The sequence below is a fragment of the Octodon degus genome, unplaced genomic scaffold, assembly GCF_000260255.1.
Source record: "Octodon degus isolate 3935 unplaced genomic scaffold, OctDeg1.0 scaffold00045, whole genome shotgun sequence".
Lineage (NCBI taxonomy): Eukaryota > Metazoa > Chordata > Mammalia > Rodentia > Octodontidae > Octodon > Octodon degus.
In genome coordinates, this window is record NW_004524621.1 from 5,486,139 (window position 1) to 5,506,316 (window position 20,178).

Below are 20,178 nucleotides of genomic sequence, written 5' to 3' on the forward strand. Positions count from 1 at the left end.
CGGCCCACTTGTGAGCCAAGGACAGAGGCCTAGAACAAACCCTATGCGTAGGTCTCCAGTGTGTGACACTGCCTTCCCAGTGGACGCTTGGGCCTGCTGTGAGCAGTGTGCAAAACAACAGAAGTCCCCACACAGGGTGACAGTAGCATGCAGGAAAGAAGGCCTAAGCTGGCCTTGCTTGGTGTTCCCCAGGATCCAGGCCACCTCCTGCCCAGAGTGTTATGGTGCTGAGGAGGGGTCCTCACAGCTTGTGTGGGCTACACACACTTGAAGTCTGCCCTGTACTCTCTCGTGGACCACAGCACATCAGGAGGACAGTGTCCCCAAGCTAGACAGAACAGAAGTGTGCTCAGAAGACCACATAGCTGAGCTGCTTCCCTAGCCAGCCAAAAGGCTTCCAGCCATCAGCTTGGCATCACTCAAGCAACCCCTGCTAGTGTTAGAGCTAGTGTCAGGGCAACCCCTCTGCAGCCGTGACCTCAATGGCCCGAGCCTCCCCTCCCAGTGACTGTGAGGCCATGGACGCCTCACCAACCCCTGCTCTCCCAGGAGGTGCAGGGCTGGTGTTTATTGGAGTCCATTTCAGAAGGGCAAGATGAACAGAAACACCTGAAAACAAGGACAGAGGCTGCTGCAGGAAGCAAAGGTTCCTACCCTGGCCACCTACCTCTCTGTGTAATTACGAGGAGAGTAGCAGTCACGCTCTGACCGCATCGTCACGTTTCTCACATGTCAACCATGCACTTCCTGCAAAGCACACCTTGGAATTCCTGCACCCAGCAGCCCCCTAACTTAGCATACCACTTTCTGAAATTTCAGTTGCCTGCAGTCAACAGACATCTAAAACACTACTGTGATCTGGTGAGGAATCAAGATGTTTAAGACAAAGAGTACATCTGCATAACTTTCATTACAAGACATTGTTACAGTTATTTCATTTTATTATTATTATTATTATTATTATTATTATTATTATTAAAATGCAGTGCCCAATTTGTAAACCTTATAAGTATGTAAACAAGGTTTGATCCAAAACTACAATGAATGATTGCATTAGAAAATTTCTTAGGGTTAAAAAACACTTTGTCACGAATACCCCTCAAAATGCTCCCCTCACTTCACACACACCCCATGGTTGAATGACTTTGAGGGGGTCCCGTGACAGTGTCTTTTACTGTAATAGGTTTGTAAAAATTTTAACATTCACCCTATATTTTGATCCCTGCTCAATGCAGGAGAAAATCGTGAATTTAGGGTTCAGTACAATCTGAGTGTTCAGAAATCTACTGAGGGTCTTGGAATAAGTCCCCAGTGAATAACAGGACTCATCTATACAATGTCATTGATCTATAAGCCTCCAAGATGGTGTAGACAGCCAGGGTTTGCCTGAGAAGGACCACACTGGGCTTACTTTACTCGGGCTGTGCTCAGGATGGAGGTGTGCTCTTGGGTTAGGAGTAAAGGGAAAAAACAGACTCAAAAGACTTTCAGAGAGACAAAAATGCTCTGTCTCAACTATAAGACTATGGCTATCAAAACTCATAGACTGTACAACCTAAAAGGAAAATTTCACTATATGTAAATGATATATACCTCACAAAAATCTGACTTCAAAAAAAAGACTATTAAAAAAAAAAAAACTGTTCTGGAACCGAATCACCAAGATATCCAATCCAGTGGTGCACACAGCAGCTGTGTATAGCCACACACACCTCATTCACCTCAAAGAGACTCTATCTTTGCTTCTATAAAATGGGAATCAGAATCTGACACTCCATTGAGCTTTGAGAACTCCATGCCACTTCGCAGGATGCGTTCCTTAAGACAGCGCAGACATGGTGAAACCACCTCTAAAGGAGAAGGGCTCACTTCTTTTCCATCATACAGTCAGGTCCCATCAACTTGACATACAGTTAATAAAAAAATGTGTGTTTAACCCAGCTATGTGAGACCAGCAGTGGTTATGGCAGAGAACAAGAGCCTTGGCTTCCTAAGTGGAGAATTTCTTCCTTGGGTGAGTTAGAATAAATTAGAAACACCCTCCCTCCTCCATTGGTCCCCTGACCTTGCATCCTTGCTTGAATGGACTTTGGTATAAAGGCTGCTGGCATGAAGACCAGGAGCTTTCCAGAACAGCTGCTGTGCTTGGGACAAGACAGCAGCAGGCCCTCATACAGAGGGGTGGAGATCCACAGTCTATTGATACATCCTCTAGTGTATGCCGAGCTCAGAAGGACAGAAAGGTGTGCTTCCTCTCACTATTTCTAGACATGTGGCTAACCAGCCAGATGCTAAGAGTAGCAAACAGGATGGAAAAGTGTCAATAGGGATAAATATAACAGCAGGAGTGACATGTGCCTGTGAATAACTCATTTAAGGGCAAATTTGCCAAGAGAGATGCTTAAGGCACACAGTTTTCTAGAGCAAGAGAATAAACCCTGTGATGTATGGCCACCAGCCCAGGTACCAAGCCTGACTGTTCCTCTGGGAATGTTGTGATTTTTCAAGAATCTTTATGTTTCAAGAGAAGCTGGGTAAAGCCAGAAAACCCACACACAGTCACCCTAGATGACAGAGAAAGAAACAACCAACAGTAGCACCTGCATTCTGTTCCTCCATTCCTTCCTTGATATGGGGAGCAAAATTATGTGCTAACTACAATCAAATTAAGGCAAAAAATGACCCACTGGACATTCAGTGACCCCATAGGGACACTGGACAACAAAGCCCCAATGGCTGGGAGCAGCATGCCACAAATCCCCAAGCAAACAGCCATGCTGAGCAATCCAGCACTAGGTCATGCCAGCTCCACCACAGCTGAGCCAGCTGTGAGCCATTGATCAGCTCCTCACAAAGTGAACAAAAAGAGGTGCAATAAAGGGAACACCCAGGTCCACTGCTACTTGCACACAGGCATGGACCATGCTTCCACCTTTGACAAGGATACTCGAAGCTCTTTGCTCAGCTACAAGCAGCTACATGTGCTCAGTGGCAATTGCAACAGCCCTCCGTGGAAACAGCCTTGTGAGACATACATGGCTGTGAGCTCAGGACAGATGTAAAAACTGGGATGTGGAGCAGTTCAGTTGCCCAGGATGTTACTGCTAAGGGGATGGAATCTGACCTGGGCAGAGTGCCTTGGACTCAGGGTGCTTGCCATTGAAGCTTTGCAGTTTATCAGTGAGAACAGTGGCCTGGGAGTCAGAGGACCTGGCCTGGAGGACACTTTCTGCCATCAAAGATGTAGACATCTCCATCCACCTGGGGACAGAATGGGAACCATGCTTCCTGTCCCTCCTTACTTTAAAGCGACACTGTGGGAATTCCTGACATCACACAAAACCCTGCACATGCAAATGTTGGAATCACTGTAGGAAAGAATGTGATGAACACATTTCACAAGGGTCCCTGGACCTGCGCATTAATCCTAGAGTGTCCAGAATCTGTTCTGGTACTGGGTCAGTAGGCCGGTCTCAGGAACCTGAGAACGGAGCTTGGAGCCCTCCCCAAGAACTCGCTGGCCGGGCATCCCGCTCCCTGGGTCTCGTGCTTAATGAGCTTCTCATCTCCTATGAGACCTCTTCCCATGAAACTGAAGCCCAGGCTCCCTGCAGTGGCAAGTGATGAAATGCAGACACGTATTTGGCTCCTTCTGATGCTAGCGAGCTTCTCCAAGAGGGGTGTACTGAGCTTCTGAAGCTGGAGACTTTCTTTTTTTGGTAATAAAGAAACAGCCAGATGCCAGATTTTTTTCCACCACTCAACTAAAATGAAAATATCTTTGGAAAATGGTAGATATCTTAGGTCTAGTCTTTCAGAACCAAGGAAATGTCTCATCCTAAATCTCATCCTTTTTGAATTGCCACAGCTAAAAAAGTAAATTGAGGCAGAATAGAAGGCAGGCCAAAAGCTACCTGGGCCATCAGACTGGCTACTCCCTGGAGTGAAAATTCTAATGCTATCCTCATAAAACCATGTGCCTGGGCCCCACTGCCTCCTATCAACTCCATCCGACAGCAGTGCCCCCTTCAGAATGGATGTTTATCCTATATATTACTTTCTGACCTCTCTGAAATCCACGACTTAATTTTCTGCCAAAGAAGCCCAGTTCTAATTGATTTAAAATGTCTTCTAGAGACAAGGCTTTATCCATGGTCAGAGCTCATGCCTCCAAATCCCAGCAGACTTGACGTATTGATCCTGCATTACTAAGGGACTATTTCTCAAACTCAAGGAGTCAAAATGTTCCTGGAATGGAACAAGTGAAACATTTGCATCCTGCACACCCTGGATCACTGGGTGATGGAAGGAGGAGGTGGGCCCCAACCCAAAGACCCAACCACAGGACGTGATCTGTCATGGGAAGCTTCAGGGGTGAGCTTTCAATACTTAGTAGAGTGTGAGGGTTCTAATTCAGGGAAATTTTCACACTGAGGTTGGAGGTCAGCATTTATATAGCCTTTTACTATGCACGCACACACAGATGCAGGGAACACACTCATGCAAGTGTTTTTCATCAGTTTTATGACTTCATTCATCAGAACAGTATCAGGGTCAGCTAAGTGACCCTTGAGTAAGCTGATATCCCCTCTGATTATGCTGCTAGGGGGCTCCCTCAACACCATCAAACTTAGGGAACAGGCTCTTGATTTGCTTCCTTCCATGGTCAGACTTGGGTCACCCCCAAGAGCCTCCTTATCTTAGTTACCTTCTCGTTGCTGGACACAATACTCAACACCCACAACTTAAAGGAAAAGAGGTTTATTTTGGCTCAGAGTTTCAGTCCATGACTGGCCAGCTCCAAGGAAGGAAGGACACTGTGAAAGGGCCTGGGTGGAAGAGAGCTGCTCATACCACAGCGGCTAAGAGGCAGAACTGCAACGGGAGGGTGGGTGCATCGCTTCAGGCCATGCCCCCAGGGGCCCCTGTCTTCTAAGATCCAAGCCCCTCAGCCCACTTGCCTTCCAAAACGCCCACATGGCACTCTTGGAGGACATCTCAGCAGAAACCATGATTTCCTCCCTGACAGGGAAAATATATGCTGCCTAGAAAGGACCCAGCCGGTGCAAGGGTGATGGAATTTCAGTTCATCAGCTGGGTTTCTTTTCCTTTTGCCACTCTAAAGCCCTGGAGCCACTTGTATCAACCCAGTCCCGGCCTGGATCTCTCTTCCCTAGATCACATGGAAGAGTGATCTAGGCAACCATCAGGCTTCCCTCTCAGGGCCCTGAGTGGGGTCTAATTCTCTGTTGTCAGCATCCTAGAATTCTTAGTGACATGGCATTTTTCACTGGCATCTACAAAGTGTCACAGTCCTGCCCCCTCCTATCCTTGCCTGCACCTGCTCAGAGGAGGTCGATGGCAGAGTGGGTGGGTGGGAGGGAGGACAAGGGAGCACTTGCCTATTTCTCAGTCTCCACCTCTGCCCGCCTCATCTCCCTGGTAATACTTAAGGGACTTAGAGAGAAGAGGGTCCCCTGAGGCCAACTCTCATAGCTCTAAAGTTATAGGAGACTGCATTTTTATTTTTGTCATGTGAAAATTCAAAGTCCTTTTCCCAAATTCAACTGTGGGGGAATTCTCACATGAATTTCAGCCAGATCTGGTTTTCAGCAAGAACTCAGCAAAAAAATGATGACATAGAAATTCATAATACAGAGTCCCCTGAGTGGAATGAATCAGCTTTGAAGATGGGAAAGATGAAATCCAGAAGAAAAAATAGCTATGAGCTTGAAGGAGGTATCTGGTAGAGATGCTTGACAAATTGCTGTGCCTATTTTAAGAAGTTTTCTTCAAGAAGAGGTAAAATAGCCCTCATTTCTGAGGTACAGAACAATGCCAGAAATAATATTTGAGGTGTGGAACTGTATTATCTAGATATTTTGACAGGACTTATGCAGATGTAAGAACAGGGCTATAAATACAGATGAATCCATTCCTTGATGGAGAAGAAGAGAGAGAAGAAAATAATAATTCCAGAGAGAAGAAAATAATAATAATCGGTAAATCACCAGGACGCCAAGGTCCAAAACTTGAATGATAGTCCACCATGTACCGACACTCAGACAGACAAAAAATAGACCACAGACATGCCTGAGTTTACCTACACACTTATGATGTGAAATTTTAAAATAAAGCAATGCACAAGTCCAAAACGTATTCTTGCCTGTCCTCATGTGACCTATTATCCAACATACTCAAAAGGTTGTATATGCCTCATACTTTAAAAAGAAAAACTTTGAATAGTCAGTAGAGCCCCAACATTCATCAATAAGAATGGATAAACGTGCAGCATTTTTTAGGAGTTTTCATCATTAAGGGGTTAAAAACTAACTATAGCCCCATTCTGGATGTCCGTCCATTCACTGAACTTAAAAGTGACCAGATTCTCTGCTGATCGTGATTTGTCCATCCTAAGCTCCATCAGCAGCTGTAGAGCGGTTTCAGTCAGCCCTGATCCTTCCCCTGGAGGCACCAGGCCTGGGAGAAGACTTCAGATATGGTCTCCTTCCTCTCCACAGCCCAGCCAATGACCACTTAACTGCTGCTTGGCTGGCACTTGGTTCATACAGAGGACAGACCCATCCCTGCGTGACCCCAGGACACATTTAATTTCATGCCATGTTGCCTCTCCCAGTAGCTCACAAACTCTTTGAGGGATAGAAACTGGGCATTTTTCTCCTATGCAGCACAATGTCCAGCACAGAAAGGGCTCTCCACCGCCATGAGTTCTGCACTGTGGTCTGAGGAGACACAGCTGTAGGTGAGAGAGTCTCTCAAAATGTCTCCATCAGAGAGGAAAAAGGGACATGTGGCTGATGACTATATAGTGGCTGGTTATACAGGCAATGGTCTGCAAGGACCAACTCTCTGGGCAAATGTTTGCTACGAGTCTTATACCTGGGGCTCAGGGTACGCTGTCTTATCCAGAGATGGAGAGCAGGCAAGTCCCAGAGGCTTAAGCCCAAAGTCAAAGAAATCCTACCAGCCAAGGCAGATGAGCATGTCACCTACCAAGGTCTCCACAAAATATTCCACAGCAGTAGCAATGCTGACCTGTGTCATCTTCTCCCTGGGTGCTCAGGATGTGAGGTCGGAGAGGAAACGGATTCCCAAAAACAGGCACAATCCTGTGGGCGGAAAGGGAGCTGTCCGGGTTTCCGCGGTGTTCTCTTTTCACTCAAGACTAAGAAAAATATCCAGGACTGTTTTATTTTTAATATATTTCTCATCCAGGGCTTAAGTATAATCAGGGCAGGTATAAGAGAAATTGGGTTAGGGCCAGAACATGACAGAAAATGAGAACCTTAACAGGAGAGAGAATGTGGATGAAGCTGAGACTGGCTTTTCCTCAAGAGCTCTGTGCTTTAGTTTGGTTTGGTTTGGTTTTTTGGGGTGGAGGGGTTAAGATTACTTTGGGGGCCCTTGGTTCCTCGTTTTGAAATGATCACTTTGAGACTGAGCTGAGCTCAGTTGTACGCACACATCGTCCAGGTGTTCGGGAAGATGGGGCAGGAATGTTGCTTGAGTCCAGAATCTTGAGGCCAGCCTGGGGAACATAATGAGCTGTCGCTCCATAAATAAATAAGTAAATAAATAAATGTCATTTTAATGTTTTTTGTACTGGGTCTCACTATGCAGCTCAGACTCAGTGATCCTCCTGTCTCAGCCTCCCCACCACTGGAATTACAGGCGTGCATCATCACACCAGTTCCTGTGGCCAGCATAGGAAGCCTGGGATTCCAGGGCTGGCATGGTACGTGGTACTGGGGATCAAACCCTGGTCCTTGCACTTGCCAGGCAGGTGCTTAGACCACAGAGCTATTGCCCCTGCACCATTTTAAATGAGTGACAAATATGGCCTCCTTCAAGCCCTGACCCTAGGTGGGGCTGATAGAAACAACAGTTTTTCCCTACATCAATGGACCTTACGTAGACGGACTACCACTCAGGCAGGTGCAGGGTCACTGCATACAGCTGCCCAGGTTGTGGACAACTCAAGTCCAGGTGCACTGTGGACACAAACTGCAGCTTAACTGGCAGCCCTGACCTAAAAGCTGCCTCACTGTCAAACCATGCAGAGCACTTAGAGTTTCTAGTTGTTTCTTCTTCCAATCTGAAATCCATAAAAAGTCAGCTTCATTTAGAACTAATACCTGGATGGATACGGATGGACAGCATGTTTAAGGGTAAGGAAGTATGAGGACTCCAGAGCTGGGAATTGTCCCTGCCATTCACACTCAGGACGTGCCTTAAGAATGTCACCATAAATGTGCCACAGGGCAAGTCCTCATGGCCCGAGGAGGGGAGTAATCAATTAGGTAGTCTCTTTCACTGTGCCCTCTTTCCCATAGGTGAGTGGCTTTAAGTTGAGTGGGCAGGTGCCCCACACTGCTCAGCCCTTGGATGCAAGGCTGAACGCTGGCTGACTCTGGAAACCTCCAAAGTCAAGGTCACAGGGCCCAGAAGTGGCATGGAGTTCCCAGGGCTGGGGAGGGGGGAGGGTGCACTTCCTCAGGAGGAAGACACTTGGCACACTCCCCCATCCCAGCAGTGCCAGTACACCAAGATCACTGACACATGCAGAGATGGTTGCCATGGTAAGTTCCACATGTGTTTTTAGCCACAATTTTAAAATTCCCAAGTAAAATCACAGATAGAAAACAGACTGCCACTGGCAGCACAAACAAGGCACTAACTACCTCTTCTACTACCAGGCTGTCTCACTGAGCACCAAGGAAGGCTTAAAACCACACACCCGCTGGCCACTAAAGCCAGGTGTGGTGGCGTATGCCTGTAACCCCAGCACTTAGGAGGCTGAAAACAGGAGAATCACTACAAGTCTGATCTACGTAGTGAGACCCTGTAGACCCTATAGACCCTGTCCTTAATACAGAAAAAAAACAATTATTTTTCATGTATTTTATAATACAAAGATACATGCATACACACAATTCAAAAATAAATGGGAACATTTTTAGCATGTGAATTTTGGTTGTTGTGCAGACATGTTTAAGATTTTTCCCTTAGGGAAACACTACACAAACCTCTGGAGACCAACATTCCAGGAAGTGCACATCATCACCATGGTGGACACATTTTGCAGACATCCATTTGGAGGTGGATGGGAGAGACCCACGAAGGGCTGAAAAGCTGAATCGTGTGGTTGTTGTTAGGGCAGTGAGAGCTCACTGTGGAAAAGTCAAGACAAGGGAAGGAAAGAGTAGCAGTGCATGAGGACAGGAAGTCACATCAAGCCAGCTTTCACTCTTTCAAGAAGAGGTGACTGCAGCATAATGTGTTAGTTTTGTTTGGTGCTATTTCTGTCCTAAAATATTCTGCAATGTGATATGGTTCATAACTAGATGTCCGCCAAAGCCTCATGCATCATAAGTGGGCTTTTGGAGAGGTTATCGGATCTGCAGATTGATACTCATCAGTGACTGGTCCACTGAGGAGTTTATAACTGAATATGATATTAGGGAGTGGGTTCTGGTTTGAGGAGGTGATCACTTGGGTGTGGCCTGGAGAGCGTGTCTCCCATCCCTGCTCCTCCCTTCTCTCTCTACTTCCTCTATGCCGTGAGGTGAGCACTCTCCTCCACCAGGTCCTCCTGCCATGCTGCCCTGTCATGGAGCTGGCAGCCTATGGACTGAACCTCTACAAACTGTGAGCCACAATAAACCTCTCCTCCTTCTCCCCTTGTGGGTGTCAGGTATCACATCCCAGCAACAGGAAAGCAACCGAGGCACAGCACATAAAGAGAAGCGATTGCGGAAGGAGGCTCAGCACAGTCCCACATCAGTCTGCCAAGGTGCGGTCAGGGCCACTGACCACTCTGTCCTCTCACCATCACAGACAGAGGCCAGCATCCTGGGTGCCCCGGCACAGCCACTCTCAGACCTGCATTGATTGCTTCATAGCAGCAGGGATTTCTTTGCACATGATAAGTGTGAAGCAATGTACAATTTTGAAAAAGAAACCCTAGATACAATTAGCCTTTTTGCCAGACTGAGGGGAAAAAAGGTGATATTTTTCTAACAATCCCTAATGAAGCACTGCAGCTTAATGAGGAAATTCTACATGTGAAGAACTTAAATTTTAAAGCACGCATACTTCCCTAATTAGTTTCCTACTGAAATTCAGGCACGTGAGGAACAGATATGTACATTGGTTTAAACAAAGATTATTTTAAAAGGGAGACTATGTCTTCTTGACTTATTTTTACTCTTATTTGATCAAGACAAATATTCATGAGTATTATCAACCCCCAAGGGTCCTGTTTTCAGAGGTTGCATAACAATAAAATAGCTAGTTGCTTTGTTAGAGTATTGGCCAAGCGACAAGTACAGTGGTGAGGGGACCAATGAGCATGTCCCAGACCGCGTCACTCCCCCACAGGTTTGGATTTTAGTATAAGGAGAGCTGCAGTCCCCAGTGAACCATTCCTAGCGTAGCTACCAAAGCGTCCCAAACAGTGCTGAGCACTCCGGTGCCTGGGCAGGGCGTGGCAGCGTGAGGGGCTGTGTGGGGCCAGCCCATGCCTGAGTCTGTGCCCCCCGGGGGCGGGAACTTTGCAGGGACGGCGACCTTGCTGTCTGCGCAGCTCTCCTTCAGAGTCAGATGGCCTCAGTGGACGCTGGGCCAGAGCCCTCCACGCTTTCTGCTCCCTTCTCCTTGGTGTCCACAGGGGGCGCGCGCGATTTCCTGACGACGGTTTTCCTCCTTCAAGATCCTAATTCATCTCCCTTTATTTAGAAGATGGCAGGTCAAGAATAAAATATAAGCTAATGGCGTTTATTGGGTGATGGATTTCTCCAGTGGCCGTGCGGTAAATATGAGAGCGTTTCCCTTTTGGAAATGGAATGAGAAGTTGCTCTACGAAATTCTGAAGCATAAATTTGAGCTATTTCCACGGCCCAAGCAATCTACGGGCAGATTGATGCCTGCTCTGTGTCACTTACACAGAATTGTTCACATAAAACAAAACCAGAAATGGTGTTGAATTTATAGGTTCAGTTATTGATGGGTGTGGCGAGCTTGTTTGGTTCGGGACACAAATTAGACCTGCAGAGTTTCCCTGTTCCTCTGCTCAAAAGACACGTCTTCTCATCTGAGGGAGCGACACATCTCTTTCTTTGTTCCTGCCTCAATTCATTTCAAAGTTTGGAAGAATGGTAAATAGGGTGCACCTGGGGAGGCAGCGAACTGGGGGACCTATGCCTTCCTGCACAGGGGCGCAGCCGCACAATTTAGTCCTAAAACCCCCAAGCGAGCAGATTTTCATTGATCCCTTTTTTGTGTACTAACTCTCATCTACTCCTATCTCAATTACAAATTAACTTTAAATATTTAAATATTCAATATAATTTAAAATAGTTATTTTAATTATTAATAAAATTATTACCATTGACGATTAGTTTAGCTGTTAAAATATTTACATATGCAAATTCCTTTTGGATGTTGGATATATGTTACAGCATCCTGGAATTATCACCTTGACTGGCTGAGACCCACGGAGAGCCCTGTACTGAAGGTCCGCTTCACTTCTTTCTCCAATCTCAGCCACACTGCTTTTCTATTTCAATTCAGTAATCCAATTTTCAATATGTTCATAGGCTCTGCCTCTGTGGCCCTGGTTCCCTTTGTTGAATTCCGTACTTACCTGATGGGAGACAGTTTCAGCAGAGGTTGCACAAAAACATGGGATATAGAATCCCACGGCCTTCCTGAACCGCTAGGATTTGCCTAAATACCAAGAGTTCTTTCTGTTGAGTCTTCTCCTTCTTTCTGGTTTTCTTTCACTACCATGAGAGCATCTGTTGTGCGCCTGGAGCTGTACTGACATTTCCCACTTAAAAAGATGTAAATAGTACTGACCCAGTAATAAAAAAAAGAAACGTTTTCTGCCAATGTCCCCCAAACATAAATCTCAGCATTCGGAGAAGAGGGTTCTGGCACACGCATGGTTTCATTAATGGATGAACCCACTCTCAGAAACCCATCAACTCACTTAGGAACTGAACATAAACTGGGGGCCACCCTGGGCGATTTGAGGATGACATAAAATTGTCCATCAAAAGCTCACAGTCTGGGAAAGATTCTTTTTGTCAATAAAATACAACTGATAAATATTTTATCTTCATGTTCTTTAATATTAGGCTTTATTTTTTTGCAACTACAAAGCTTTATTTGTTCAAAGTAACCAGTGCTATAGATGAAAAAAAAAAACACCAAAATCCAACAATTCCCCCAAATACTACTTTCAAAACTGACATATTAAGCTGATTTTCATTAGAATGTTATTTCCACACTAGTAAATCAAAACTGATCTAAGGTATTGAGCTTCATCTTCTGGACAAGAATGCCAAGTTAGTCTCTCTTCATAAAAAGCAATCATGATTTAAGGACATTTCATATTTGCCTCTTTTGCCAGCACCAAGTCAGCCTCATCTGAATCTTTCCATTTCATGAGAAACATCAATTCTCAGCTGCTCTCTGTGCCACCAATTATTCGTTCAGGATCAAGACCTCAAGCAAAACCTCTGGGTTTCTCAGCAGCATCTCTTTTTTTCTTTGACTTGCTATCATCAGATTCACTGTCAGATAAAGATTTTCTTTTTGTACCATCTTTTTCTTTACCAGCTTTTTGTGAATTAAGCAATGCTTCAGTTAACTCTGGACAACCTAAATTTTCTCCAGATTCTCATGTATTGTCAGCATCTGTAAATCCCTTCCACTTCAGCAAACACTCCACCTTCCCATTCACCACACGTTGGTCCAGTACTTTTTCTACCACAAACTCTTCAGGTTCTGTTTCCTCAACTTTTTTACTTTTGCCATTTTGTTTCTTTCCCATTTTTTGCAATGTAGTTTTATTGGAGGCCATTTATACTGCAGACTTGAAGAGCTATTGTTATTCACCGCCTCGGATGCTCAGTCACAGGTCCACAGTCTTGGCCTGTGCACCTGCAGCTCCACTCGCACCCTAGCGCAATGCTGTGCTTTATAAAGCCATCAGCCAAACCGAATCCAAGCCTGCATGTGTGCCACCCCAAAGCCTTCTCAGTAGGAAGCCCTTTCCAGAATGTCATGCAAAATTAATAAGAAAGCCCAAGTGTGAGGCTTGCAATACTGTGGGTAGGTGTAAAGAGTTCAGGGTGCCCAGCTGCTGAAGAACAAGCAAATTGGGGTGCCTTTCACCCTCAAAAACATGCTCTGAAGGGAGAATGTTAGCAGGTGAAAAAAGAGTATGCAGACGTGCGCTCTGTGAATACAAGAAAATTTACTGGGAAAAACAAAACAGCCGGGTTTTCTTTTCACCTCAATCACACTACCCTACTAAACCTCTAATGAAGTCGACTGTGAGTCATTTATTCAAGTTTTCTTTCTGAAAAGAGAGTAATAACGCATTTTGTATTCTTTTGTCCTTAAAACTCAAAGGAGGAAAACAGTGAGACTTTTTAATCCCTTGGCATCAATTAACGAAATTCAGGATGGGGAAATAAATTTTATGGCAATCTGTTCAGATCACCAGCCCTGCAAACACATTTTCATGCTTAATTTGCACCTCTTTCCTGCTAGGAAAAGTCAGACTTTGAGTCCTGGTTGTACTCAGTGTCTGCCGGGATGGAATAGCCCGGCTTAGAGCAGCATCTATCATTGTGTGGTTCAACAGAACCAACTGGATCTTCACTGCTTTGTCCCTAAATAAGGTTAAAATTGCCAAAGAAACTGAGCTGTCATTTGCCTGTCTGCTGCTGGGCCTCTGGGGCAAGGTGCAAATTCACAGGTGACGCAGTTCCTCTTGGAGCTGTGCCTAGCAACCGATCTGAAACACAGGGCGCCTTGCACACCCCATCGCCCGCTAGCACAAGTTCCAGTTCACCATGGCATCGGAAGACTTCAGCACAAAGCTACAACCCTAAGCCTCAGGGCTGTCTCACGCTGAGTTACCCAGTAGCTGACGGCTGGCACCCCAGGGGAGTTTTACACCACTGGCTACTTCTGAACCCCCCCAAAAAAATCTTTTCATATTGTTTCTATGCCCCTCCCCCCCCCAGTTTAAGTGTGAGATGAGCACCTTCCCCCAGAACCTGGCGATTCTCTGCTTTCTTCTATGTTTTCATACAGACAAGAAAGGCTGTAGTTTTAGAACACAGGACAGACATGTCCCTAAAGATTTGCCCTTATGCCATCTGTGGTGTCCAAAACATGTCTTCAGGAAGCTTTGTCCTCTGATGTGGGCAAGGTCTAGACAAAAGAAGGTACTCCCTGGCCCTGAGCAGCACCATCCTAACCAAGCCACAGCAAACTGAGAGCCATGACAGGGCATCGCAGGCTTGGCGGAGACTTTCCTCACACGGTTCAAGTCTAATTAATTAGCAGCACCAAGCTACCAGGGGACTTCTCCCAGCCTTTCCTAAGCCAGCTGACTTGGGAAATTTCCCATCTCAAATTTGTTCTCCAAGAAAAAGTTGTCTTCCTGCTTTCAAATCTTGCTCTGGCCCTCATAAATGAATGAGTTCTTGCGAAAAGCAACCTAAAACAGACACTTAAATGAGAACCTGTCATTGTTTGTCATTGCTCCTGGGACTTCTTCAAGGTGGCTAAGAGCAAAAGGAGCCTTTTTATTTTTTTCTGCATGTGGACGGCCCAGTGGTTGGACGGAAGCATGCATTTCGCAAAGCCGGGCTTTGGTGATGAGCATGTCCGGTCTGGCTAATTGGCTTAAGCTCTCATTTTGATCCCTGCTAAATTGTCTCCCAGTTCATCTCCTGATTGCTCCAGGCACATCTGACATACTTTAATAACAAAATGTAAATCAGACACCCCCTCAAACCACCTCCGCTCTATCACATCGCCCTAAATTTGGACTTTATTTCCTTGCTCTATTTGAGCTGTTCTTTTCAATCACATGTCAGTTACCCTCAAAAATGCTGCTCCAGTAGGTGAACTTAACATTGTGCTGTGAAGTTTCCCACTGAAAGCCAGCTCCAGCTCCACACTGTTCTCCCTTTCCCTCAAGGCCAGAAGACCCCAAAGCACAGGGCCACAGCTCGGGAGCCCTGGCACCCAGGTTCCCCCTGCCCAGCTGGCTCTGCACTGCTCCAAGGACAGCTTGTGCCCGTGGAGGTCTGTAGAGGCACTAAGCCCAGTGGCCCAGGGCAGCAACTCTTAAAACTCAATAAATCCTGGTCTCGGAGGAACATTTGGCCAAATCCATGGCTGTGTCCTCCTCGAGTAACCCATCACATGGCAAGTAAGTGTTCTTCTGAAGTCCTTTCCTGCATGAGAGTTATTAGAACCAGATACCACATTTAATTCATCCAACCAAAGAGAGCATTGGGAGGGGCACCAGTGCCCTAACCAGCAAAGAGCTTCTGTTCCACTTTATTGAACATTTTAAGTAGATTTAAGCATCACCGAAAGGACAAATTCCTGCTCCACAAGAAACCCATGCCCAGGAACCTGGAGCCTAGCCAGGAGTAGGGGTCAGAGTCTGGGGTACGGGGCCTGAAACCAAGCAGGGCTCTGGGTGAGGGCTTTCATTCACACGGAAGCTCAAAGCCTGATACTCCCATGAAGGGCAGGGACACATTGAGCAGAAATGCAGCAGGGACCCTCTTCATGGACACAAGCTTCTCCCCAGAGTCCCACCCACCCCAGCTCCCAGGAAGGCTCATGAGGACCACACTGGGCAGGACCCTCAGCAGGAAGTGGGCAACTGAGCCCCAGCCCCAGCGAAGGGCCCTAGCCTGTACTGGGGTCCAGATCCTTCTCTTGAAGGGAACTATTAAAGGCTCTGTAAAGGAAAGCCACCCGCCTGGGCTTCCCTTTTCTTTGGGAGAAAGCTAAGCCAAAATCTCCCTGCAGTCCAGGAGACAGCCCCTCCTCCACGTGCAAGGGACCAGAGGCCTCATCCAGACCCTTGTCCTTGCCTATTTCAGGGCCCAACCTCCTTCTGCTTCCTGCTGGTCCCTCCCTGCCCCCAGCAGGTGGAGAATCCCACAGGCCTTTCCACGTCTGCATGTACCTAGTGGTGACCCCACGTTGCAGCCAAGTCCTGGCTCTGCCACTCACTAGCCAGTGACCTTGAGACAGTGACTTCAGTGCTGCAAGCCTCAGTCACTGCATCTGTCATTTGGAACAACAGTGGCCCCCACTACACACAGCAGCCCGGAGGCTCACAGCAGGGGACACGTGGGAGAGCTTGGCACTCTGCTCAGGAGGCAAATGCTGGCTGTTTGGCTGCTGCTGTCGCTACACTACTGGGGTTGGGGTTGCCGGGAGACCTCTCCTCTCCCACCCACGTCTGCCCTCCCCTCCCTTGGCTCCTGTCTCCAACTCAGCCTCATTCCCAAACTTGATAGTGCTTTTCCATCCTGCCTGTCACATCTAAATCAAAAGTCACTCAACATATAGAAACAGTGAGAAAGCATTTTATTTCTGAAGTTGTTAATTTTACTCTAGAGTCCCCCCAAAAAATCCATCTGTTAAACAAATTTTAAAAAGAGAAGTGCTAAAAGAGCTTTAAAAGTAGTTATTTAAGTGCCAGTCATGAGGAAACTGAAATGGACGTGGCTCCATTCTGTAGCTGAATGAGAATGATTCTGTGTACAGCCCATTTCCACTCCTGGGAGAGGTGGGAACGATGACAATGTTTTTTAATATCTAGGAACGGCCAGTTTCATCCTGTCAAACTGTGTTCTAGGCACACGCACTCAGGAAAGCCACTTCCCACCTGCAATTAGCTGCTCTTCCACCAATGCCCCTTCCGCCTCGAAGATGCCAATCCACCCCAGGATTTCTCCTGGTAGGTCCCCGTTGTGTTCTCCCCAGAGCGCTGATGAGCCCATAGGGCACAGGATGCCACCCAGTGCGGAGCTCCTCGCTCCTACCCAGAGGCTGGGCTTCCCTGGTGCCCATTAAAACTCTGAGGAAGCACACAGCCTCCCCAGGGATGAAACAGCTCACTTTCTCTGTCGAGGTCTGAACCCAGAGCACTTTTCAAAGCCACAATTAAATCAGATGCTAACAATGAACCCATCTCTCTTTCTAAGGCTAATTTTTATAAGTTGCCAAATTAACCAATTCCTGCAAAGCCCTTCCAACCCAGCTACCCGGACTACCTGTGCCCAGGCAAATCATTACAGGACGGACGACTTTCCTGCCCCTTGAGCCCAGCTCCCCGAGAAAGGCTGGGCGGACATCCCGAGCCCTGCCCAGGGTTTCCTGCAGCCTCGGCACCGCTCACCTCGCTCATGTTGGCTTCAGCTCCCCAGCGCGTCCCGCCACTCAGCACAGAGAGCACTGCTCGGGGTCCTGCTCCGCCGTCCTGGCTTTTCTCTTAAAAAGAGCTGCTCGGTGGCATCATGCCTCCCGCCAGCCAATCAGAGACCTTCACCTGTCTGCAAGATGTAGGCATCCAAGAGCACCTGGAGCCCCCTACCGGAGAGGAGCGGCATGGCAGGTCCCTGCCTCTGGTCCAGCTGGGAGGAGCAGGTGGAGCAGGAGAGAGAAAAGGGAGAGAGGGGCACGGGGACAGACTGCTCTCACTGTGGCGTATGGAGGAGCGCTATTTGGCTTTTGCTTGTTGACTTTGTGGCCTGCCGCTTTGCTGAACATGCTTCCTGGCTTCTAAGAGTCTCGGGTGGAATTCGAGGGTCTTGGGTTACAGGATCCAGCCATCTGCAAGCCTGGGTGACTTCTCCCTCTTCCTCTCCTGTTTTTTATTTCTTTCTCTTGCGAGGTTGCTCTGGCTCAGACTCTGAATCCTATATTTGTAGGAAAATAGATGGATCATGGGATCACCATTCTAGGTGAAATAAATCCAACTCAGAAGGTAAAGTGGTTTTGCTATGAAAACGTCAAAGTATGAACAACATAAAGAGTGAATCAAGGAGCGGTGGAAGGGCAGAGAAGGGAGACTTTAGGAGATGGAAGGGCTCAGAGGGAGGGGAGCGGATGAGGTACTGAAGATGCTACGTGTGTGTGGAGCAACTTGCCAACCAATGCGATGACTATGTGCCACAAACATACACTAATAAATTTTATTTTAATTTAATTTAAAAGCTTAAAGAAAGTAACACAAAGATGGGCACTGGGGTGCTGTTTGTTGGTCTGCCTGCAGGGGACAGGGGACACACAGAGAGATGCACTGCAAGTATTAGCCGGAGAGAAGAATTCTCACCACCCCCAGGATGCAGTCTCCCACCTTTCCTGGCTTTCCTGGAGCTTCTCAGGTCTCTTCCCTGCCTCAGTGGCACAGGCCTGGCCTGGGGGGGGGGGTCACACATCTGTCGCTCTGCCTCTGCCCCAGTCTGTTGGTCTGCTGGGCCCAGCTGTAAGGACACAAGCAGATGGACTCAGAGTGGGATAGCATACTTAACCACGGCTGGGCATGCTTAAATGCCCACGAATCCCCTGAAAGATACCTCCCCCCTCACACACTCATCCCATAACTCCAGCTGCTTTTTGAAGCTGCTCTGAGGTCTTTTCCAAATGGCTTCAGAACATGTGATCAAAATTCAGTGAACGCTACTGCCCAGTGCATCCAGAGGAAAGGCAGGCTCGTGAAAACATACTGCTGTATCTTTATCCATCTTAGTCACAAGATCTGGCATTGTGAGGACCCCAGTATTTTCTGCAAAGTCCAACCCTCTAGAGGAATGTTACAAGCACACAGAAACCTGCAAGTCCTTAGGAGCAAGGCCGCCCAGCCAGATGACACCTGTCTTGAGGTCTTAAACCCTCAGCAACAGAGTTCATAACCCTCCCTGTATGGCTTTGCCAGCTGGGTTCTCTCCATAGGGACAAGCAGAGGGGGCACAGAGAACCATCCCCCCCCACTGACCCAGTTGCAGAAGATCTCGCCAGTATGGGCTGGGGTCCCAAGGGGGCTTCCAAGATGAACTTCTGGGGGACTGCGAGGTGGGGCTGAGGCCTCACCCCACAGAGGACAGCAGGCAGGGTGGGGGGCACTGAGGGTATCTTTTTTAAAGACAACAAAACAGTAATAAAAAGCAGCTTAGGAAGGATATAAAATTTCACTAAACAAAATAATAGGAATTCAACAATGGTTGTTGTATTGTAGGATGTTATCTTCAAATTAGTTGTTTAGGCTACCACATATAAGTGTGTAAAATTGCTTTAGAAAAACTTACAAAAAAGTTATAAGAAATTACAAAGAAAGAAAAAGAAAAAAATTAAACATTAACTGCCCCTTTCAAGACCAGCAGAAATTGGCAGTACAATTATACAAATTATCCTACATATATACATAAATATTTTTCCCTTCTTTATTTTGTCCTTTTACTCAGCTCTATTTTTCCTTCCCATTGAACAAATTCTTTCCCTTTCACATTACCCATTTAGATTTTATTTATTCTTCCAGGTTCTCATCCTAGGGAGACAATATGATGTTTGCACATGTGAGTCTGATTTATTTCACTTACCAATCCAGTCTCTAGTTGCAACCATTTGTCTACAAAAGCCTCAAATTTATCTTTTTATAGCTGAATACTACTCCATATACTCCATTGTATAAAACTACCATGTCTTTTTTATCCATTCCTCAGTTGATGGGCTTTCTGATTGTTTCCAAGATTTAGCGATGACAAATTGCACTGCTATAAACATAGAAACACATATATATTGCCATATGATGATTTCCGTTCTTTTGCAAAGATACCCAGGAGGGGAAGAGCTGGACTGAATGGGACCTCCAATTCTAGCTTTTTGAGGAACCTCCCTACTGATGTCCATAATGGTTGTACTAGCCTGCAGACACCGAGGTCTACAAAGGCTCAGAGAGGTAGGTGATGTCCTGGGGTGCATGGGGCCCAAGGCCCAAATCCATATGCTAAACTCCTGCTCTCCAGGACCTAAAATGTGAATGTTTATTTATGTAGGGTCTTTACACAGGTGACTGTGTTACAGGAAGCCACTGGGTTGTCCCTGCTCCAAAACCCCCAGTGTCATAAGAAGAGGCAACAAGGACAATCACAGAGGGAGGACCACAGGGGACAGAGGGTAACAACACCATCTATGAATGGAGAAGAAGTCTCAGGAACCTTGTCCCAGAGCCCTGGTTTCACTGGGCAAGGACCAGATCCGTGTTTGGAGCCGAGGCTGTGGCATCTCTTGGGACAGTGGTGGCAAACCCACACTGACAAT

At 46.8% G+C, this 20,178-nt stretch overlaps 1 protein-coding gene and 1 pseudogene across 1 annotated transcript in view; both read right to left on the minus strand.

The window, feature by feature from the left end:
- The window catches only part of Pcp4 (Purkinje cell protein 4), a 65,285-nt gene extending 46,994 nt beyond the window's left edge, over window positions 1-18,291 (minus strand). The window contains exons 1-2 of the mRNA XM_023715935.1: window positions 18,218-18,291; window positions 17,258-17,777 (exon numbers count right to left, since the gene is read on the minus strand). Of these exons, the coding sequence (XP_023571703.1) occupies window positions 17,258-17,266 (9 nt within the window). The 5' untranslated portion in view covers window positions 17,267-17,777; window positions 18,218-18,291. The remainder of the gene's footprint in view (window positions 1-17,257; window positions 17,778-18,217) is intronic.
- On the minus strand, window positions 12,314-12,889 carry LOC101567341 (annotated as a pseudogene).
- Window positions 18,292-20,178: the final 1,887 nt, after the last annotated feature.